The sequence below is a fragment of the Lolium rigidum genome, chromosome 5, assembly GCF_022539505.1.
Source record: "Lolium rigidum isolate FL_2022 chromosome 5, APGP_CSIRO_Lrig_0.1, whole genome shotgun sequence".
Classification (NCBI taxonomy): Eukaryota; Viridiplantae; Streptophyta; class Magnoliopsida; order Poales; family Poaceae; genus Lolium; species Lolium rigidum.
The window spans coordinates 90,786,847-90,811,037 of record NC_061512.1 but is presented as its reverse complement, the minus strand read 5'-3'; the positions used below and the strand labels follow the sequence as shown (position 1 = coordinate 90,811,037).

At 45.9% G+C, this 24,191-nt stretch overlaps 1 protein-coding gene across 1 annotated transcript; it reads right to left on the bottom strand.

The window, feature by feature from the left end:
• Window positions 1-4,850: 4,850 nt before the first annotated feature.
• On the bottom strand, window positions 4,851-12,173 carry LOC124651621 (la-related protein 6B-like). The gene is made up of 10 exons (XM_047190672.1): window positions 11,571-12,173; window positions 9,813-9,894; window positions 9,291-9,385; window positions 9,071-9,142; window positions 8,910-8,989; window positions 8,694-8,790; window positions 6,559-6,606; window positions 6,413-6,481; window positions 5,758-5,898; window positions 4,851-5,440 (listed from the first exon to the last, which is right to left on the bottom strand). Exons 1-10 carry the CDS (start codon window positions 11,955-11,957, stop codon window positions 5,111-5,113), a joined length of 1,401 nt encoding a protein of 466 aa, XP_047046628.1. The 5' UTR covers window positions 11,958-12,173; the 3' UTR covers window positions 4,851-5,110.
• Window positions 12,174-24,191: the final 12,018 nt, after the last annotated feature.

The following is a 24,191-nucleotide window of genomic DNA, read 5'->3' as shown; positions in this document are numbered from 1 at the left end:
ATGAGGATGACGATGACGAGCACGATGACGAGGGCTCATATTCCACTGGGCATGAGTTCTTCTGATGGGTGCGCTAGCATCTCTCCTCTTTTCTTCGCCTTTTTGGTGTTTCGATGCCAAAGGGGGAGAAGAGAGTGGAGTCTAGGACCACGGGGTTCTTTGGTTGTCACAAGCCATGGGTGTTGCTTTATTTGATTCTTATATGGCTTGTGCTTATTTGCTTTGATTTCTCAAGAACCATTTGCTACTTCAAATAATTCGTGTATGGACGACTATTTGTATGCTTAATCACTCTACTACGATTATCATGCTTTATGCTTATATATGTCCATACCATGCTTGTTTCCTAAAGATATTGGGGGAGCTTCTCATGTTCCACAAATGGTGCACTTTGCATTCAAACGCAAATTCTCCAAGTGCACACATTATGGGGGAGCTGTCGTAATATCTTATATGGAATCAAGGTTTAGAGCTTATCATAATATCTATATGTGACTCTAGCTCGGTTTGTCATCGTATACCAAAAAGGGGGAGATTGTAAGGGCATTTTACCCTTATCCATTATTTTGGTTACAATGACACCGTGCTAGAGTATTTGGCCTAATACATGTTTGTAAGGACAGGTATTAGCCAAAGAGGCATAAATGGTGTATCAAGGAACAAGAAGGCTAAAGGAGACCCCCCCACTTCGAAAACAAACAAAAGGGGTTCTCCAGCAGGCAGCCGGTCAAAGACCCGGTTGGACCGGCCCGTGCGCCGGCAGCCTCCGGTCTGCCGCCCGATCGACCAGACGCTGGGCCGGGCGCTCCGGCGCCAACCGGCTCCTGCGCTGATGGCAACCGGATGAGCTACTGGAAGACACGGAGCTGCCCCCGGTCGGGGTCCGGTCTGCCGCCCGATTTGGACCGGCGGGTCCGGTCCCTGGCCCGGTCCGACCGGGCTCCCGACCGGGCGCCCCGGCGCCGACCGAGCTCTGCGTTGTCTGCAACCGGAGGGAGTACTGCGCGACATTTCGAGGGTCCGGTCATGGTCCGGTCTGTCGCCCGGTTTGGACCGGCGGGTCCGGTCCCTGGTCCGGTCCGACCGGCCCATGCGCCGGGCTGTCCGGTCTGTGGTCCGGTTGACTGGGATTCTCATGAGGAAGCTGATGTGGCAAGTGAGCAACGGCCATATTTCAAGTGACACTATAAATAGCCCTTCTCCTACCTCCGAAAGCTTAGGCACTACATTACAAACTGTTCTTGAGCTCTCTCTCACATACTCCATTGCTAGAAATACCAAAAGCCTCAGATCTCCCTCCTCCTCCACCCAAACTCAAATCCCTCTGGGGAAACGATAGAGGAGGACCCGATCTACTGTTCTACCAAGCCAAATCGCATTCCCCCTTGTATTCCTCAAGAAGCTTGCTACTTAGGGTTCCTTGGAAACCCTAGGTGGGCAAGAGTGGTCCGGAAGCATCCGGACTGTGGATTTGCTCCTGACAAGATTGTGAAGGTTTGGAGGCTACCTCAAAGTCTACCACAAGTGACTGAGCTATTCCTTCGTGGGATAGGCTCCGGAGAATAGGGTGAGCCTTCGTGGCGCGGGGAATCCTTCGTGGGACCTCCACTCCTCCAAACGTGACGTACCTTCTTGCAAAGGAAGGGAACACGGGAATACATCCTCGTCTCCGCGTGCTATCGGTTATCTCTAACCGAACTCCTTACTTGTGATATAATCGCTCGTGAGAGCCTTCGTGCTCGAGTTAGTTGTATCCTCATATAGGTTGTTTCACCTAGTTTGCATTAGGCTCACCTTTATATTCCGCAAAGCCTAATATTGCAAAGAAAGAATTAAAATCTGTAGAAACCTATTCACCCCCCCCCCCCCCTCTAGGTTTACCATCTCTGAACTTTCAGAGATGTTTTCTGAAAATGACTTGTGACTTGAAAGATGAAGTTGACTTGATCACAACAGAGTTGTGGGAATGACACTGATGTTCCCACTTGAGTAATTTTAGACAAATAAAGAGTCTTTTAATATTAAGTGTTTATGAAATAAAACTAGCTTCATGCAAATACAACCTAGAAGCTTAGAACCCTTATTAGAGCTACTAGTACTTCTATTAGTGTTAGTTTGCGAGTACTTTATAAAGTACTCATGGCTTTATCCCTGGCTATTCAAATGGCCAGACTATGAAGTAGAGCACCAGTACCAGGAAGATGGACAACAGGATGTCTATGATAACTAGGATCACCTCCCAACGGCAAGCGTTGCCTGTGAAACAGATGGACCGCTACTACGTTTCTTCTGCTATGTGTTTTGTATACGATCTTTAGATCAACTGTTGTTTTAAGATTGGATCATGAGATCCCTTGTTGTAAGACGATTATGGTTTGTAATGAATAATGTTCTGTGATATCGACTGTTATGTCTCGCAAAAACAATCTTCCTGGGATTGCGATGTATGGCATAATAGGCATCTGGAATTAAAAATCCGGGTGTTGACAAAGAGTGAATGGGTGGGTTGATAAGTAGGTTGCCTTGTTCCTTTAAAAAACAAAGGACTAAAATTTCTATAATAAAAAAGAATGAGCTAATAAGAAAAAGGGGTTGGCAAAACATTGAGTTACCTGTTGATGGAGAGTGAATGGGTGGGTTGATAAATACATTCCCTTGTTCCCTTAAAAAACAAAGGACCAAAAATTCCTATAATAAAAAGAATGAGGTAACAAGAAAAAGGGTTGGCAAAAACAATGATTCACCTGTTGATGAAAAGTGAATCAGTGAGTTGATAAATATATTCCCTTGTTCCCTTAAAAAGAATGAGGTAACAAGAAAAAGTGTTGGTAAAAATAATGAGTTACCTGTTGATTAAAAGTGAATGGGTGTGTTGATAAATAGGTTCCCTTGTTCCCTTAAAAAACAAAGGACCAAAATTTCTATAATGAAAAATAAGGAGGTAACAAGAAAAAAGGTTTGGTAAAAAACATTGAGTTACTAGTTGATGAAAAGTGAATGGGAGAGTTGATCAATAGGTTCCCTTATTCCCTTAAGAAAACAAAGCACCAAAATTTAAAATAAAATAAAAAGAAAGTATGTAACAAGAAAAAGTGTTGGTAAAACATTGAGTTGTCTGTTAATGAAAAAGTGAATGGGTGGGTTGATTAATATGTTCCCTTGTTCCCTTAACAAACAAAATTCCAAAATTCCTATAAAAAAGGAGGAGGTAACAAGAAAAGTGTTGGTAAAAACATTGATGTACTTGTTGATGAAAAGTGAATAGGTGGGTTGATAAGAAAGAGGTAAGAAGGAAAAGGGTTGGTAAAAACATTAAGTTACCTATTTGATGAAGAGTGAATGGGTGAGTTGATAAGGAGGTTCTCTTGTTCCCTTAAAAAAACGAAGGAACAAATTTCATATAATAAAAAAAGAAGCAAGCCAGCTTATCAAAGGATTGTGAAGAACATGGCACTTGATGTCAAGCATTGAACCAAGATCCATATCCTCAATCGATTTCTTCTGATCAGAACTTAGATGATCATATAACCTGACAATAGGAAAAGGAGAGGCCCGATTCCTAGCACGCTCACTAGCATTCGGCATTTTGCAAACACCGGGTTGATCACCACCATGTTTCTTATTGCCCGCCATGGAAACAACAACGCTGCAATACAACAAGTGCCATGATAATGAGAAAAATTCTTAGTGACATCAATGATAACAAGTCGAAAATCAAAATAACAACACAAAAAAGGGCTTGGTTAATATATCAAGCCCACCCAAAATCCCCACTGTAAAGGTAGAAATCAGCACCAGCAACAAAAACATATGGAGGAGTACAAATGTGTTCATCTTTCCCTTAGCCAAGGAGGTAGGTAACTTCAGAACGTAGGTGTTGGTTAAACGTTGAGATACTTGTTGATGAAAAGTGAATGGGTGAGTTGATAAAGCAAGTCTCATAACAGAGATTTGTGAACCCTAGAAGCAAGTCCCATAATCTCTCCTATCTACTTCTACAAAACCCTAGAAATTGTGCACGAACTGCAGTGCAACGGGCCAAAACATATCTACAATGAACATGGAACAGAGACAACACAATTTACAGCCGCCCCATAACAGAGATTTGTGAACCGAGCGACGGAGCAGAAACCTAGGCGGAGAATAAAATCCGCCCAACACAAAGTGAACAAATAACAACGGATATGTACACAAAAATCCCATCAGCATAATCCACGGTGGAACAATCCCTCGCCGGACAAACAAATCGGCCGGCGACTACTACATCGACCCAGATCTGCCAACTAGATTCCGTTCGAATACTAACCTTACAACGGCGGAAACAATTGACCCTTGCTAGTGAACTGAGAGCAGGAGAAATCTAGGTCGCGCGCTCTAACCACTGGGAATCGAACCCTCGCCGTCGCCATCGCACTCTCCGTCGGAGCTGAATAGGAGGAGAACAGGGGAGAGAGGAGAACGGGAGGGGGATGGGAACAAGAAATCGATTCAAAATATTTCCAAAAAGACGGGCCAAAAAGGAAAAGTCGAACGGTTATCAAAAACAATATTTCCAAAAAGACGGGCCAAAAAGGAAAAGTCGAACGGTTACCAAAAACGCCACGCAGCGAAAAGGGAAAAGGGAATTGACTCGCGCCTCGCGCTCCGCGCTGACCAAAAGAGACCGCTCGAGCGGTTGATTGCCAAGGAGGGGATTTGAAGTGTAGAGCTATTGCACCAGAAAAATAGTTGGAAATATTGGTAAGAGCAAAAGCAATAATACTTCCTCCGTATATCAATGACGATTTCGAGATAGCGCTTCGTCAAATTCATCACCTACTGATAACGATAGATCATGGAGACAAACATCATTTTCATGTCAATCTGCTCCTTTTTTTAAGTCAGATAATAGTAACTAGTAAGTCCCCACAAGATACAAGATAGAACTACAATAATAAGGTAGTGAGCTTAACCGTGCATCTCACACACCAGCACACCTCCAGTTTTGAAGTGCAGAGACCAACCATTGGTCGATGATGAGAAGTCCAAAAAACCAAAGCACACACATCCATACAGGCTTAGTTCGAACTGAAACCACCATCTATATCAACATGAGACCACAGTGATGGCTTTAAGGCTCTACAGCGCACAACCCTGTCAGTAATGGTTGCGGCTTCCCTCTGCCCAGGGCGAAACCACGGGTTCCATCTGGCATACGTGGGCCAGGAGGTTGTTTGTTGGCCACAGGTAGTGGCTGCTCAGGCTTGACGGGCTGCTTGTTCGGCGGCGTGCCGACCGGATGGGTGCCACCACGGTTGATAACCTGGTGATGGTTGCTGCCATTGTGATTGTGGTGCTGATTGTTGTTTTGTTGATGGTGAGCACGCCCACGGCCTCTGCCGCCATGGCCACGGCCTTTGCCACTCTTCGGACCTTCTTTGTCATTGGAGTTATCATCAAACTGTACAATATCAGGGTGGTAAGGTACATGTCAATGTGATCAAATACAGAAAAACACTAAACCCTACTCTTAGAACAGACTGTATAACAAGTTAACAGCACATGTAACCAAATCCAGAATAAGTAGTACCATATCTTTGGAATGGAAATTCAATAACAGTTCCCAGCAAAAACAGCAGTTCCGAGACATCCCAACTTCCGGGCAGTTCTTGAAGTTATTTTAGAAGAATATTATGTCTGGGTTGCTTCAGATCCAAGTGGGATTTAATTTTATATAACTTTGCGCTGTGTTAAGTACACTATAATGTGACTCCTTACCAAGTGCTCTGGCAATACATCTGAGATTTGAAAGGATCCTTCAAGTTGTCTCTCGTTCGATTGGTTTGATGTGGAGACATCCTCCTCGCAATTTCCATCACCTTCATGTGCTCCCTTTTTCCCTTTTACCGGCCCATTTGTCTACACCGAAATCATCACAAAAAAGATTAGTACCAAAAGCAGAAGACATCATATTTGGAAATTACATAGGAAGGATAGCAATTTGCGACATACATACAATTCATTTAATGTCATTTTTTTGCAACAGGCTCTACATAGATTTTAAGAAAGAACAAACACCAAATATATTGATGGCCACACCCAATAGTAACATAAATTGGCACAGCTGAGATGGCGACAACATCATTGCCACAACAGCAGGTCACTGGCAAGTGAAGTCATTTGTGTCAATACCACTACTGCATTCCACATTTATAAGATAATGGCAGGAAATGGTAAAGAATGAAAAGGAAGTAACAGACTAGTGGAATCTGCATAGTTAGCAGAAAAGTAGTGGCAAATTCATAGTTCCGAAATGAAGTGCATTGACATAAATTTCCCTACCTTATATGGTCAATACAGAAGTGTATACATTTCAATTAAACATATCCATTTGGACAACAACTGAAGAAAGATAATATCATTGGTGGCTAACCATGCAAGTATTCAGGAGCCGTACTCTAAGCCCATTTCTCCAGTTCTTTTCATCATTTAGCTCCAGAATCTGTAAGAAATCAATCAACATCAAGAAAAACACCGTGCAAACATTGTATTGAAGAATTCAAAATCTGTAGCACATACTGCCTTCTCAGCATCCTGATGAGTCTCGTACTCCACAAAGGCATGCAGCTAATTTCAAAGACAAAAGTCAATTTGTTAGCAAAGCAATGAACAGGAACTGCTGCCTACTATAAACACAGAAGTATACAGAAAACCTATTAGAAAACCCAATGCTAAATTAGGAGTACGCCTAGATGAACTAAAGAGTGCTTAATCGCTGAGCAACAGCCTTGCACCTAGCAGTGCATGCTAAGCAGCGCGTGCAGAGAAGGAGCTAGGCGCGAGGAAAGCGGATCCTGAGCATCGGGAAGCCAGCAGGTGGGATAATAGAAATTGGGCATCAGGAGAGGGAAAGGTAGAGCAACTATTCCTTAAGAACTTTGAAAAATAGGAGATTTTTCAAATAAAAATATATTGCACCTTTTTAACTTGTTGCTACCTGATGAAATTTCTGTACCCTGATGAAGTTTCTGTGCCCTTCTGCGTTTGGTTTCAGGTGATACACGAACAGCATAGCCATCATGCAGGTATGGGAACATGGGTTGCACACACTTGGCAGCTCCATATTAGTTTAAGTTCTATATGTAAACGACTGCTAAAATTTGGCCCTAGTACATAAGAAAAGGATAGTTTGTCAAGCTTAAGCAAACAGAACCTGTGGCCTCGCTGTGTTATCATTTGTATGAATTATGATTAGTCCAGTTTCTACGTGCATTCCTGCTGTGTTCGGATGTGGTCCAGCTTCTTAGAAATCCGTCGATCCAGCTTCTAGGAACGACTCCAGCGTCGCTGGTGGAGCACGGAACGTTCGGGTGAGCTCCTCGGTTCGGCAGGGTTGACAACCCTTTTTCTCTGGGCCTCCTGCTGAGGAGGGGCGTGATCCAGCCTGCTAGGGAGAAGGGCAGGGCTGAAAACCCATTTACTTATTTGTTCAAGAATTTGTTACAGTACAGAGGCAGTTTGAGCTGGTGATGCAGGTGACAAGCGGAAGGTCGGAGGCCAGAGCACCTGCACCAGACAGAGCTTGGGACGCGCCGACCGGAGTTGCTGGAGGAGGACGGAGGGGGTCGGGGACGTAGCTGCTGGAGGACGGAGGGGGTTGGGGACGTAGCTGCTGGAGGAGGAGGTCAGGGTGAGGCCGCGGCTCAGGCTGGCTGCTGGCAGGAGCACGGAGCAGCTGCGGCCAAGGGAGCTGCTCGAGCCAGGGTTCGAGGTGGCGGCCAGTGGCAAGGATGGAGGTGACTCTGGGGTCGCGACAGAGTAGCCCCTTCCTGCAGCTAGGGTTACAGGCTGATTGGATCGAGATATCGTGGCGCAGTAGCCCAATCGAGCGAGGTATCGAACCGTTTTCACTTGGCGGTGGCAGAATGTCTCTAATTTCGCACTGCTCCATGATTTGCTGATCCAGGAATTTGCTGAACTGGTGCTCCGCATTTTGTAAACCGAACTGGCTCAGCCTCGCGGATCTAGCTCTACGGAGCTGGCGTGTTTTACACTGCTCTGTGGTGGAGTTCCGAGAAGATGGAAGCCGGAGAGCTTCCAGACATGCCCTTGCTCGCTTTATTAAGGGGCAAAATTCTGATTTTGATAGCAATAGTAGCACTGAGAGGTCTCGGATATTTTGTGCATGGCAACATGGGTGTTCAACTGTTCATTGCGGTCGCTGGGTTGCATCACACTATAGCATGGTAAGATTCATAATCAATGGTAACACATTTATCTTCTGTGAATAGAGCAATTTTCAATAACTTTAATGAACTCACTTGCCCAAACAAGTTATGATCAAGTAACTATTCTGTTGCATAGATCCATGGGACATGTTCAGGTCACATTAATTTTAGCTCATCTACAGAACAAAGAGATTCAATTTTGAGTATCTTGCGGAGGTTCTCCAAACATAAGAGCATGCACTTGTTACAAGATTCAGAGGCAATGCAAAAAGGGATAGAACAAAGGAGTCCTAGATGTAATGGTCAAATTACGTATACTTTCTCGTGTAAATTATGTATTATTATGTATTAAGTCAGTGCCTAAAGTTACAGATAAAGAATATTGGTTCAGGTCTAATGCATTAAGAATTATTCAGTGAGAACATGCAAGTTAATAGTACTCATTTCCCCACAACATTATAAAAGAAGCATTGAAATCGTGATTACCTTGTTGGCAAAAAGCATATCTAGCTTGGCAGACCTATTAGTAGCAGGACCAGGGCCGTTTGGAGTCTGAGGATAGCATGTACGAATTGATTTCACACTGATACATTACAAAAAAAAACAAAATAATGTTAGTATATATTTATATTGTTCTTTCTTTGGGGATGGTTATACTGCTTTCTTTGGGGGGAGAGGAATGCATGCTTCAATGACCATTACCTGCCAACAGCTGAAAAGATCTTCATAAGATTCTGGTAAGAAGGATCACCAGGAAGATTTTCTGCAACAACAATTCGGGACTACGAGAGAGAGGGAGACAAATAAACCAGCGTCGATTCTCCAAAATTACAAAATGTATGTGCAAAGACATTCATGAATACCTGGAACTCCTGCATATCAGATTCAGTAAATGGATGTCGACGTTTTACTCTTTTCCCATCACCACTTACAATCTACAATGTAAGGTTGTAAGTAGATACACATACCTATTTTATTCTAGGATATAAGTAGACAATTGCCAACATTTTGCTCTTTTTTCGAACGAAAAGTTCTCACTACAGAAAACAACTTATATGTATCTTACCACATGGAAAGACTTACAAGTTTTGATGAGGTGCGGAGAGCTGCAGCAAGCATTGTGTTATTATGCACTAAAGCTTTTATTTTCTTGAAGCCAGCAATAACTGATATTGGCACTGCACTTAGGGAGGCAGCATGTTACTTGCCAACATACATTAGCTGGAAGATTGTATAGAACAAATTCTAAAGATTTGGACCAAAGATGAAGACATGAAACCCACCTTATAACCAACTATGAGTACCAGATAAGTTAAACAAACAAAAACACAGTGTTTTAATTTAGCCAATATAAAAAGCATAAGATGCATCTAGATGGAACAGACATGAGGATCTTTGACTTCTCTCTTTCTGGTAAAGCAAAACAACAGTATGATGAATACAATGCCGTGTTATCGTAAGACTTGCAAGAAAAATGTCTAGTCCCAACAAATGTGATTGCTACTGAAGGAACAAACTACAGGCATAAGCACATCAACAGATCCATCTAGATGCAAATCTGGAGTTATCCAGAAAAGTAGATCCAAATGTAAATATGGAACTTACCATATCCCTGAGGATCCTTGCTAATAAATCTCATCAGATGTTCCGTAGTAGCCAGGTTTATGTCACTGAAATAATACTCCACCTACAAAATTCCAACTATGAAGATAAGAACAGGTAAAAGCAAAATAAAAAGGGAACAGAACACATAGAGAACATTATCATTGATCATTGCCCTGGAGTTCTCTACCGATAAAAATAACAGGACCATCGTTGTTGCCAAGACTTAATTTCAAATTACAATGCATCCCAGATAACTCCACTTAATATACCATTTCCAGATACAGTAGTTTGTTAACTGATTAAATGTATTACAAGGAAATTATCTCTAATATCGACATTGCACTACGTAAAGCTGCCTCTCAGACAAAATAGAAGTCCCATCAAACTATTAACTGGCAACCATTCCCTCTGAGACAAAATAGAAGTCCCACCAACCCATTAACTGGCAACCATTCAACACAGATGCAAAAACATTGCCCAGAGAAAGAACTAGTCGCATTTCAACACTCTTAAGCCAAGGTAGGATAGTGTGATTTTTCATTGAAGGTAAAGATCCCTAAGTATGTCGTGCACAAAAGAAAATATGCATGTTGAACTTTCTCAATATTTAGCAATGGTGCCTGCTTTTGTAAATCTGCCAGATAGTCTGAAAGATGATAGTACAAAGTATAATGGGAAGGTTCTGATTTTTGCAATTTCACCACTCTATTTCCTCCCATGAATCCAGCATATTTAATCAGGATGAAAATAGCCATGCATCCACTTTTGAAGCAAGCAACACAAATGAAACTATTAACTTCTAAATATTCTCCCGTCTCAACTATGTCTGGCTAATCCCCTGCAGCATGCAGGCTGGCTATCTTTAGTATGGTACAAGAATTACGAGTCGACGAGTCGAGCCGAGTTGTCCAGGTACCGACTCATAGACTAGCCGTGACTAGTCTACCCTACTGCTCGACTAGTCGGCATATACTTTAGCAGTCGCTTGTACAAAATACTATCATATATGAAAACCAAATAAGAGATTTAATAACTAAAACTGACATAATTTCAACACAAGTTACATAAATAATAATGCTAGAGCCTAGAACATCATGGCATAGGCCTCAAATTATCTCCTCTAGATAAAGTTCCTAATTTTGGCTCCCGAGAGCCTCACTTAACGAGGAAAATTTTGAGTCGACAGACTCAGGAAGCAGGACTAGTCGAGACTAGTCCACAACTAGTCGGTCAACTCGTCGACTCATGGAACTAGTCGAAACGACCATCTGAATCGACAGTGAAATAACGACTTGTAGACTAGTCGCTCGACTCATAATCCATGGTATGGTAGTTATCCTGTTGTCAAGGTCCACAACAAATATTGATAGAATGAGGGTTTTTCATGATTGTGGCGCATACTGAAGCAACCTTTAGGATAAATAGGTACAAGCATACTTTGTTTCATTTTTCCTACTTTCATATCTTGATTCTCTTCTGTAGAGTAGAAATGTTTTAGTACAAGAACAATCAGAGAGATTCAACCAATTCATGTAAAGCAGATGCCAAAAAATCAAACTAAGAATGATTAACCCCATAGTCAATACAAAAAAAACTACAAAAAGAAATGGAGCTGTTCCCAAAACAAAGAACTCGGTAGCTCGTGAATTAGCTAGGCTAGCTCGTGGATCTGATCGACAAGTCTGGTTAGATGAGCGATCCTAAATGTTGTGTTTGATCCAAGTCCCAAGTGCATCTACCCAAAAAAGCGAGACCGACCTGCTTGGTAATCTTTTGCGCCACCTCATCGGCAAGCCCGTCGGCCGTGGACGGCTCAGCCGCCGCTGGCGCCGAGCGCTCCAATTCCGGCTCCGGCTCCTTGGCAACAAATCCAGCGCCAACCCTGACCGGCGCAAAGAAGTCGAATGGCGGGGGAGGCGGGGGCGCCGCGAAGAAAGCCGTGCGAGGCGGCGGTGGAGGCGCTGCGAACACGCGGACCATCGGTCGTCGTGGTGGCACCACCGCGGCGACCCGCGGCACAAACTCCGGCGCCTGCGCGTTGAGGCGGCTGTTGGAGCCGCTCCTCTGCAGGCTCCCAGGCCGCTCCGACGGCTCCACGGCGAACCAGCCGGCGGCGATCTGGTCGGGCACCTCCTGCTGCGGCATCAGGGTTAGGGTTTGGGCGGCTGCGGTGGCGGTAGTAGCACGATGGCAACCACTACTAGCTAGAGAGCAAGAGGCAACAGTTGAAGATTCCTCTAGTAGTAGTGGCGGTGGCGGTGGTGGCGCGGCGAGAGCTTGGATAGTGGCGGAGAAGGGGTTTCTCAAAGGTAGGGTTCCGGTGAGGCCGGGTTATTTATACGCGCTGACCATCGCGGGCTTCTTCCGGCGGAGAGCTGGAGGCAACCGGGTTATTTATCTCTTGGTATTTAGGCGTACATAACAGGATATGTAACTAGTGAACATAGTTCGAATTAGATACGACAAATATAGGAGTGATGTTTTGGAACATGGGAGCATATGCTCCCTATATTTTGAAATGCATCTTACACATATTTTAAATTTCAAAAAAATTGAAACAAAAAGTTCGCACGTACATTTTCATGTGCTACGCGCTCACAAGGTCGTTTCATAAAAAATGAACTTATCATGTGACGTGTGTAAAAAAGACAAAATTCAGTGCTAAAAACAATGTTTTTCACAGGATAAGTTTTCTCTTTTTTACATAGGCCACAAAAAATATTATTTTTTCGTGAAACTTGACGCATACACATATATTATGGAGATGTACATGTAGATTTTTTTTCAAAATTTTTCCACACTTCGAAATATGTTTTGTTGGTAGAGGGAGCATACGCACCCGGGAGCCAAATTGAATTTCCGGAGCTAAACGACTATTTATTACAGTACTACTCTTCTTCTTTTTTTTCTTTTTTTTTGCGGGTAAAACTGGACCTTTATTAGACAGTAGGGCTTACAAGGGACTCACACTCAATCTCCTGAAGCGCAACAACAGGTCCTGAGCCGAGCCAAGTTACAGTACTACGCATAGTTCTTGCAAATTTTGCGAGAACATGACCAACCCTAACCTGTCCACGATCACCTTTACAAAGGAGCAGGGTCTACTAGCAGAAACTAAAACGTTTATCTCTGAAACTATATGACTATGGATAGACCGATCCATCCCCGGAGCTTGAATCATCGAAACCATTTGTGTCGAGTCTGTGTCAATGATGACCGGAAGGGAGGAATGAGCCAGGGCAAGATCCAGCCCGACCGTACACGCTTGTAGTTCTGCCTCTAGCGGTTCAATACAGGGGCTGATCCACTTGCATGCAGAGAAGATAATCACACTCGTGTCATCTCTGAGGATCATGCCTGCTCCACCAACACCATCCTTGAAGGATCCATCAATTGTAAGCTTAACGGATCCAGCATTTGGTTTCAGCCAGGGTTTTGCGGGCATCGCCTAACGAACGACAGTAGAGGTGGGGAGCGCGGTGACAATCGGCAACTTCCCCTTCAAGATGGCCTCTGTCGAATGTGCCTTGACATCATTCAGCAATCGACTATAGCTGAGAAGAAAGCTCCTGGAGCTTGCTGGGTTGGGTAGAGGTTTTGAATGTGTGACCTCATTACGAGCATGCCAAACGCGCCAGGCCACCAGTAGTGTGGTATCAATCGCATCCGCTGGCAGGTTGGCGATCACAGACCGAAACCAAGGCCGGTTTTGGGCCCGAAATAAATCCTCGGAGGGGAGAATCCATGAAGCACGCATACACCTCCACAAATTAAGGGCATGGGGACAACGAGACAGGGCGTGTCGTGTATCCTCTTCCTCCAATCCACAGATCAGGCATGTACCAGTAACTGGAATATGCCTCTGACGTTTGTTTCCCTCGGTGGCCAGAGCTTCCGAGGCAGCCTTCCAAGCAAAAAATTTAACTTTCGGAGGTACATTAGCCCTCCAAATCTTCCGCCAACAAATATCGTCTCCCTCTGGTTGTGCACTAGATGATGCAAAGTTAGTCTGTGCAGGAAGCTCGGAGATTCCTAGCTTGTATGCGCTACTGACAGAGAAAACGACATTCTTTTCAGGCAATAACATCATCAGCCCCTATCCTCGAGGGTTTAATGGCCAAAATTGCGTCTGGGTCCACCGGGAGGAAGGTGGAGTGAATGATCGGAATGTTCCAGCTTCCATCTACTCCCAAAAGTTCAGAGACCAAGCGTATACGGCTCCTTCTTCTCGGAGAAAAAACTTTCCCATATGAATTTCTGGGGATCCAACTGTCCCGCCACACCCTAATTTGCTTACCATTTCCGACCCTCCAAACTAGACCCTTTTTCAGAAGCTCAAGACCATGTGTGATGGTTGTCCAGGTACTCGAAGGATTGCCAGAAAAAACAGTATCGCTGAGAACTCCATGCGGGTAATACTTGGACTTCAAAACCCGGGCGCATAAGCTATTGGGAAAGGCGATCAGCCGCCACGCCTGCCGAGCCAATAAAGCTTGGTTGAAGATTCTCGTGCCCCTGAAACCTCGACCTCCTTGATATTTTGTTCGTATCAATTTATCCTAGCTCACCCAATGGGTCTTCCTCTTTCCATGCTCCACGCCCCACCAATAATCTCGGATCAGCCTAGTTAATTCATCACATAGGGTAAACGGCAGTTTAAAAACACCAATGACATACGTAGGTATTGCTTGTGCCACAGCTTGAATAAAGATTGCACGAGCACTCTGTGACATCCAGTCATAGCCACAGTCCATCAATTTCTTGCTTAGACGAGCCTGCAAAATCTCAAAACGCCCCGTATGCATTCTACCAGAAGGGGTGGGCAGCCCTAAGCACTTGTCCTCAAATTCTACAGTGATCACTTGGAGTGTATTACGAATTTCCAGTTGCACCTTTCGAGCCACCGAGGCAGCAAAGGAGATAGAACATTTACTAGGATTGATTAACTGCCCTGTTCCAGCTTCAAAAATCTCCATAACATGCTTGATACGTGCAGCTTCTTCCGTGGTAGCTCGGAAAAATAGCAATGTATCGTCCGCGAACAACAAGTGAAAGATACCAGGGGCACTCCTACAAATTTTAATAGGGGAACTACCACGATGCTGGACTTCATGTGACAATAACGAAGACAGACCATCAGCCACGAATAAAAATGGAGAGGGGGACAAGGGGTCTCCTAGTCTTAGACCGCGCGTAGGAGAAAATGCTTCCAATAAGGTCCCATTGAATTTTATCGAATACCTCACAGTGGTAACACATGCCATTATCCATTGTATCCAACTGTGAGAAAACCCCATCTTTTGCATTGTCTTCTCCAAAAACGCCCAATCAACTCTATCATAGGCCTTTGATAAGTCCAATTTGTATGCGCAAAACTTCGAATTCGTAGGGGATCCATGCTCCATAAAATGCAAATATTCAAAAGCAAGCAAAGCATTGTCAGTAATGAGTCTCCCAGGAACGAAGGCACTTTGATTTTTTGATATGACACCTTCCAGCAAAGGTCGTAGCCTATTAACCAAGCACTTAGAAACCACTTTATAGATCACATTGCAAAGGCCAATTGGCCTATAGTCTTCTAGCTCCAAGGGATCATCAGTTTTTGGAATCAAAACAATACAGGTATCGTTGACCCCCTCCGGCATATTTCCAGTGGCAAAGAACTGTTGAACCGCCTTAATAACATCATCACGCATGATATATATCCCAATTCCGTTGGTAGAACCGGGCCGGGAAGCCATCAGGCCCAGGCGCCTTAAGCGGCCCAATCTGAAATAGTGCGTCAGAAATTTCCTTCACCGAAAAATCCTTGCACAACTTTGTGTTCATATCCTCATCAATTAACTCCTGGGTGAGTGCAATAATCGGATCACCATTGATGGTAGGACCACGAGTGTACAAGTGTTTGAAGAAGGACATTATCGTACGTTCCATGTCCGAAGGCACCGTTTTAATGGCACCACCGGCATCCTTAAGTTTTGTAATTTTATTTCTACGGGTGACGTGGGCATAACCTATTGGGTACTCGACATTGCCATACCCGGTGCAAACCATGAAGCTGGACCAGCACGAGGACTCGACAAGCTGGACCTGCACGCGCCTCAACTTGGACTAGAAGGAAAGAAGACTCCAATACGAATCCTACTAGGACTCTTGTAAACCCTAGCCTGGCCGATATATAAAGCCGAGCGGGGCACCCCTTAGGGATATATACAATCGAAACATAATTTTAGAGGCAACACGCCTAGACACCGCAACCCGCGGATTAGAACTAGACTAGATCCAACAACTCCGCCTATGGCGGCCCCCGTATACATATATTCATATAGTGGATTGCTAGCGGGATGTAGCGACCCTCCACCGCGGGACGTGAACCTGGGTACGTCGTGTACCGCCTCGCTCCCGGAACTTCCGTCGTCGCCTTTCTCTAAAACCCAAGCCCCTCATGGTGGGCATTGCCGAGGAACCGCCTCGTCAATTGGCGCCGTCTGTGGGAAACGCGGCGATTGGATTTTGTTATCCGGGCGGGATCCATCAAGTTCACAATCGACAATATTCAGATCGCATTTGGGTATTTCATCAACGAGCACTTTATCTGGTGGCTGGCCGGATTCTCTTGGACAAGAACGGGACGATCCGTCGAGAGCACACCTAAGCGGCGACCTGCAATAGTCGTTGTTTCGCATCTAGCTCGATTGGTTGTGCGACCGTCTCCTGCCAAATTCATCATGGCCGAGCAGTTTTCTTGCCAAGAGTCCCGAGCATCAGCGCTGGCCTGCACATTACTACCGCGCGCTCGCCATCAGCTCCTTCCCTGTCAGCAGATCGGTGCTGGAAAAGAAAGAGAACAACGTCTGTAAAGCATTACGTGAGAGCAGTACAGGGTCGGCAGACTAAGCTGGAACAATTCCCAAGAACTCTAGTGAATTGATTAAAGGCTGAAGGAAACGACACGCCGCTGATGGAAGATACATGGAGCTAAGATCAGTTGGACTTCACGTCTGGAACAAATTTCAAGAGGAGAAAAAGGAATCGCGTCTTCAATCAATCACTACCACCTGACCCTGGCCGATCAGTTTTGATGTTCCGCCGACGCCAACGACCTTAACTATACGAAACAAACCAGATGGCATGGGTTTTGAGGGATATTAGATTTCGCTGTGGCCATCTTCAATCATCGAAATCATCCAGAGAAAGCAAACTAATTAGTAGCCTGCGCCAGCCAGAAATCAAGCCCCAAGACGATCTACGGGGTACCTGCAATCGGAAGCCAGAGCGATTTTCAAGGAAGGAGCAAACCAATGAAATTGTCGGATACGCATGCATTATGAAGGACATCTGCTACTTAGCAGCATTACGTCACGTGGCAAAGTAAAGACCAACGAAGAAGAAAAAGAGAGATAGATCAACAAGCGACAACCTGCGTATCGTGTGTATCCGACGAGGATGACCATCAGCAATGCATAAGCAAGACGTCGAGTTGCTCAAAATCATCTGCTCCGTCAACTTCTTCCGGCCAAACGGCGCTCCACTTCGTCTGCGTCGTACTTCATCACGAACTCGTCATCCGATACAACATATCAGGCCAAAATATGACTGCAGATAGGAACAAGCTTCGACTGCTTCACCGTGCACAGTCGTCACGTTTGGGGCTCTCTCGTTGCATCACGGACTTGATATATTCGGGAGCTCGCCCGTCGACTGCCCTGCTCGGCTGACCGCGCCCGCCATCGCGCACTCTTCTTACTCGGGGGGCTCGCCTGCCGCGGACCCGACATTACGGACCCGATATATTCGGATGCTCACCCGTCGCGGATTGGCCACATCAACCGCGTCCTCTTCATCGGCCACGTCAGCCAAGGCGCCGCATGGGCTATTTTGGATGGGCGCAATTACTTCAGCTGCGCCCGCCGCACCGACTATTTTGGATGGCGCAATTACTTCAGCTGCGCCCGCCGCACCGACTATCTTGGATGGCGCAATCACTCAGCTACGCCCGTCGTATGAAGACTCAAAGTTTGAAGAATTGCAGTAATTCGGGACACCCGAACTGCATCGTCAGGAACCTTGTTCGTATATTACAACGAACCTCGGGACTCACAGTCCCTTGAAGATTCGACCGAAGGAAACAAAGAAGCCGACATTCACGAGAGGCGTTGCTCGAATGGAAACCCGACGTATCGGTCGGATGCAGATTAATCAAGCTAGAGCACACTTTGGAAAGAAATCAGCAAAAAACGGGATATCAAGACTGCCGGCGAAGCTAAGGGAAAAAGAAGTTCGGCTGGAAGCTACGCGCATGCATCCGCGAGACGCGCCGGCGAGACCCCAATACGACTCGCTCAAATACAGCTTCACTATTTCTTCATAATGGAGATAGCAGGTTGATAAGGACGCATCGATCCTGCATATACAGCATAGTCTCACGGTCAACCAAATCTTTCGGCTGCTTGGTCGGTGTATCTTCGTTGGCCTCCAGGATCATCAGACACGCGACGGTTCGCGAACCTTGGCAGCGTAGCGACACAATGGAATACTCGATAGCGACTTGGCGACCGCAATGCAGCTGAATAAAATCCGACCCGATCGCCGACCAAGTGCCGCTCATCGTCCGACGCAAAGATTATCAGATGGAAATTCTTCGACTACTCTGCTCGGACGATCGCGCCCGCCATCGCGCATTCTTCTTGCTCAGGGGCTCGCCTGCCGCGAACCCGACATTACGAACCCGATATATTCGGATGCTCACCCGCCGCGGATCGGCCATGTCAACCGCGTCCTTTTCATCGGCTGAGTCAGCCAGGTGCCGCGTGGATTATCTTCGAACTATTGCGGTTACTCCCATCGGGAGCGCTAGTTCGTTGGAATTCAAGAAGATTTAAAGACTATTACTCCCATTGGGAGCGCCGGTTCGCTGGAACCCGAGAAGATATGAAGACTATTACTCCCATCGGGAGCGCCGGTTCACTGGAGTTCAAGAAGATATGAAGACTCATTATACCTGAAATTGCCATCTAAAAGCCTCTGAAAATACGAGTGCCTTGAAGATTCGACTGGACTCACGGTCCCTTGAAGATTTGACTGTGCTCACAGTCCCCTGAAGATTCGACTGGGCTCACGGTCCCCTGAAGATTATTTCGGAGACCTTGCTCTTTTCCTTTGCTATAGATGCCTCAAAGAGTGCCGCAAATAGCAAGGATCATGAAGCAACGAAGACCTTGCTCTTTTCCTTTGCTATAGATGCCTCAAAGAGTGCCGCAAATAGCAAGGATCATGAAGCAACGGAGACCTTACTTTTTTCCTTTGCTATAGATGCCTCGAAGAGTGCCGCAGATAGCAAGGATCATGAAACACGTACGAAAACGACCCGCGGTCAAGACATGCATCGGTTGAAAGCAAAGTTGCGCATACAACAGGTTTAGCAAAACCTGCAACACGAGCTGATCACTCATAATGATTTGCTGACCAACTAGTATACATACATCTAACGGGCAATTAAGATTTGCTCCTTCAAAATTTGCCAACGGCATTGACACGGTAAAAGTGCATATATATGTACCTACCGAAAAACTTACAATGGCATCAACGATGCTCAAGGTGTGTTTTACCCCTTGAAATAAACAACAATGTGTCAACGGCACCTGAAGAAAACTGTAAACATCGGGTTGCTCGACTTGAGTCTACTCACGGTTGCAAGCATCAGTGCCCAAACTCGGGGGCTACTTCCGTCGGGAGCGCTGGATGCGCACCCGATAAAATCATCGGCTCCTCTGGGCCATCACCCCAATCATCGGCTCCTCTGGGCCATCATCTAAATCATCGGCTCCTTAGGGCCATCATCTAAATCATCGGCTCCTCAGGGCCATCATCCGAATCATCGGCTCCTCTGGGCCATCATCCCAATCATCGGCTCCTCAGGGCCATCATCCGAATCATCGGCTCCTCTGGGCCATCATCCCAATCATCGTCTCCTCAGGGCCATCATCTCAATCATCGGCTCCTCTGGGATATCATCTGAATCATCAACTCCTCTATCTATGGCATCACCAGAGTCATTGGCATCAAGTTCTCGGAACTTCAAAAAGTCTACGGTGTTTGACTTAGCATTTTTTACACCCTATACATAACTATTTCATATTTATCTACAGGCTCGGGGGTTACTCCCATCGGGAGCGCTAGTCGCGCATCCGATAAAAATATGGCAACCTCGCCAACAAAGAAGAATAAAGTTGAAGACATAGGCATCAACAATCAAGATCTTCGAGTAGTACAACTTGAGTCTATGCGTGGCTGCAAGCACCCACCCATAGACTCGGGGGCTACTCCTATCGGGAGCGCTTCGCGCACCCGACCAAAAGCAACTTCGACTCTACATCAAGCACAAGATTCAACAGATGATCAAGACATTCGGCGAAGACAACTTTAGTCCCTGCCCGAAGCTTCACTTCGGCCAGACACTCGGGGGCTACTCCCATCGGGAGCGCTGGCGCGCACCCGATAAAAGAAGGTGAAGCAGAATCAAGATGAACAAGAACAATGAAGGAGAAGAATATCATGCATTAGTCTCTACCCGAATTATCTTCGGCTAGACACTCGGGGGCTACTGACGTGGGCATAACCTATTGGGTACTCGACATTGCCATACCCGGTGCAAACCATGAAGCTGGACCAGCACGAGGACTCGACAAGCTGGACCTGCACGCGCCTCAACTTGGACTACAAGGAAAGAAGACTCCAATACGAATCCTACTAGGACTCTTGTAAACCCTAGCCTGGCTGATATATAAAGCCAGGCAGGGGCACCCCTTAGGGATATATACAATCAGAAACATAATTTTAGAGGCAACACGCCTAGACACCGCAACCCGCGGATTAGAACTAGACTAGATCCAACAACTCCGCCTATGGCGGCCCCCTGTATACATATATTCATATAGTGGATTGCTAGCAGGACGTAGCGACCCTCCACCGCGGGGGCGTGAACCTGGGTACGTCGTGTACCGTCTCGCTCCCGGAACTTCCGTCGTCGCCTTTCTCTAAAACCCAAGCCCCTCATGGTGGGCATTGCCGAGGAACCGCCTCGTCAACGGGCATGCCACTTAGCTTTCTGATGAAAGTACATCGTATTACGGTCACCTTCACGAAGCCAATCAATGCGGGAGCGCTGAAGCCACAACATCTCCTCCTTGTAGAGGAGCTCATTCATAGCATATGTTGCCTCTCTAATAACCGAGCTATCGGCACCTGAAGCAAGCAGTATCTTGATGTGTTCTCTCATACGGTTCAATTCCCTGGTGACATTGCCAAATTTCCTTTTACCCCAAGACTGTAGCTTGTCCATTGTTTGGCGCAGCCCTTCCCTAATTGAGCCAAGATCATGAACGTTCCCCATGTCCTTCCAAGCTGCTTCAATAACCTCCTTCATTGATGGGTCTCTTTCCCAAAAGATCTCATAGTGTGAACATTTTTTCGCCGGCTATGTTCGCTGCTCTCTAGCCAACCGGAGCAACATAGGGAGGTGGTCTGAACATGGAGTCACCAGGTGCTCCACAGAGGCGTCAGAATAAATGTCCCTCCAATTATCATCAGCTAGCACCGGTCTAACCTCACCTTCACGTTAGCTTGTCCAGAACGCTTATTATCATATGTGTACGGCAGTCCGGAGAACCCGAGATCGTGGAGGTCGCATCGCTGAACACAATCCCGGAAGGCTGCCATCTGAGCTTCTGGCATAGCACGGACAAAAAAATGTTCATATTGCCATAGCGCCTCATTAAAATCTCCAATCAACATCCAAGGCAGTGACGACGAAGCTCGAAGGGTCGATAACTGAGCCCACATGCGATGACGATCTTCGGTCCTTGGTTCACCATAAACAAAGGTGACATGAACCAAAGGATCGCCCGGAGAAAACGAACATGTGCCTCAATAAACCTCTAATTTTTCTCTTTTACGTCCATCATAATATTTTCATGCCAGAAAAGAGCAAGACCTCCACTCTGGCCGTCAGCATCAACTCCAGAAAAACCACGCAAACCCAGACGATTGTGCAACCTCTTCATATGATCCGAATGTTGGCGAGTTTCTGAAAGAAACAACACCTGGGAATTATACGTTCTCTGCAGAACGGTAATATCTCGAACCGTCGCGGCATTCCCTGCACCGCGACAGTTCAGACCTAGACAACTCATTGGTCCCGACGGTCATCCTCGAAGGATGCTGCCGATCCAGTAGGAGTACCACTCAGTTCCATGCCATTGTTTCTCTTGTGCCTTTTACTATCAGATGATCCTCCAGAGTCTGTCGGTTCAGTACCATCCACCTTCTGTGTCCCTGTGTTATTCAAGGCACTGTTTGAGGTGTTGTCTAGGGTGTCCTGGAAGGACAATCTCTTCCGAGCTGCTGTTTCAGTTTCAGACATGACCACATCACCATTTTTAATCGGGTTGGATGCAATATCCTTCAGTTTGCCATCCTTCCCTGGAACACGACGCTCAGGGTGGCTACGCCAATCCACAAAGGATCCCCGTCCACGTCCCATACCTCGCCCTTGCTGTTCCTCGCCTCTAGCAGGAGTACCAAACACAGAGTTTCCACCTCTCATACCACCTCTGCCCAAAGATGACCTGCCACGACCAGAAGGGTAGGCGTGAAGCCAGTCCCCAAATTTCAGTTGCTTTTCCTCAAAAATGCCATTGCCACACTCCTTGTATACGTGACCCACCAACCAACAAGCATTACAAAAGAGGCCCAACTTCTCATACTTAACCATGTAAAGTGATCTCTTTCCATCCAGGATGATAGAAACCCAGCGTGTTAGGGGAAGTCGCACATCATGTTTAACACGAACCCTGATAAAATCACCACGGAAGGAGCCTGCAGGTGACATCTCAATGAACATCACCTCACCAGCAACCCGACCAACCAACTTTTCAACCATCTTCTGCTTCCTATAACCTTATGGGATTTTATGAACCTGGAGCCATATAGGGAGAAGTTCTAGCTCGACACCAACATGATCTGAGAAGCCATCGTAGGGAGCTATTACCACCATCCAGTCTCTAAATAACCATGGACCACGCTCCATAACCTTCTCCCAATCACCTAAACAAAAGCATTGTATCACAAAGCGATTAGCAGCCACTGCTCTCATACTAATTTCCTTTGTCGGGTTCCATGCCAGGCGCATCTGCTGAAAGAACGCTTCATGGATGAAGGTTTTTGGGCAGTGAACCCTAGCCACAGCCAACCACATCGTGCTGGCCTTGATCTCTTCCACATCCTCCTCAAGGACGAAATCGTCGAATTCATCTTCACCAATGTCCAACATATCAAGCATCGAGTCGATGCCTATCCCCTTCTGATCCGAAATCTGAGAGGACGACACCGCGTCGCCATCATCAAGTTGTGCCTCCTTCGATTTGTCTGGATCCATCGATGCCGGCTCCGCCAACAAGTAAACTTGCAGCAGCCCTAGATCGCAAAACTTCTCACGTTCTTAGACGGAAAGCCTGGGACACCACTTTTACCCGGGAACGGGGAGGGAGGACCAGGCCACAGCGGAGACAAAGACGTACGTCCGGGGTGAGTACCAAGCGCGAACGTAGAAGGACACAATGTGTACTGGGGACTCGCCTCTGGGATCGCCGCCGCGGTCGCCAGAAGGAGGACATAAACCCTAAGGGTACCCCGTACTCTTCTTCTTTTGGGGCACGTAAATCGATAAATGAAAAGAAATGGGCCCAAGTCAACGATTAAGGTTGGTCATAATGCATATTATTATATACTAGTATCATGCATATGATACTTCTCTATGATACTAGCTCTATAGTGGGTGGTATTATAAAGTAGTATCATAAACTTTTAAATTTATTGTTTTATAGAATCCCAATGTAAATCTATGTACATGATCTATTTGACAATTACTTTTCTCGTAATGTGCACTATGATACAGTATCCACCTATGTTACTCTAATTCTATCTCTCCTCCTTAATTACATGCCACATCATCATTTTTGTGGGCCTAGTATGCATGATACTTCCTATGATACTAGCACTATGGCCAGCCTAATCGGCCAGTTAATCGCTATTCAGAGTTTGACCGTGTCCGTTACCTCGAATTGGCCATGTTAATCGTTTATCCTAACAAATGGATCTGAAATCCCGATTACTCGGCCCCCAAACGGCGCTGGATCGAGCGTTTGGGGGACGTCGCTCCCCAGTCGCGTCCCTTAAACGCGCCCCTAATAAATAAAAGTGCACGAAAATAAAGGTTCTCATTTAAATTTGATTATATTTTATAAGTTTGAATGAAAACGGCTAGATTATCTAACCCTAGTCTACTAGCCGCACGGCTGTGCGTTCGACGGCCCCGCCCCG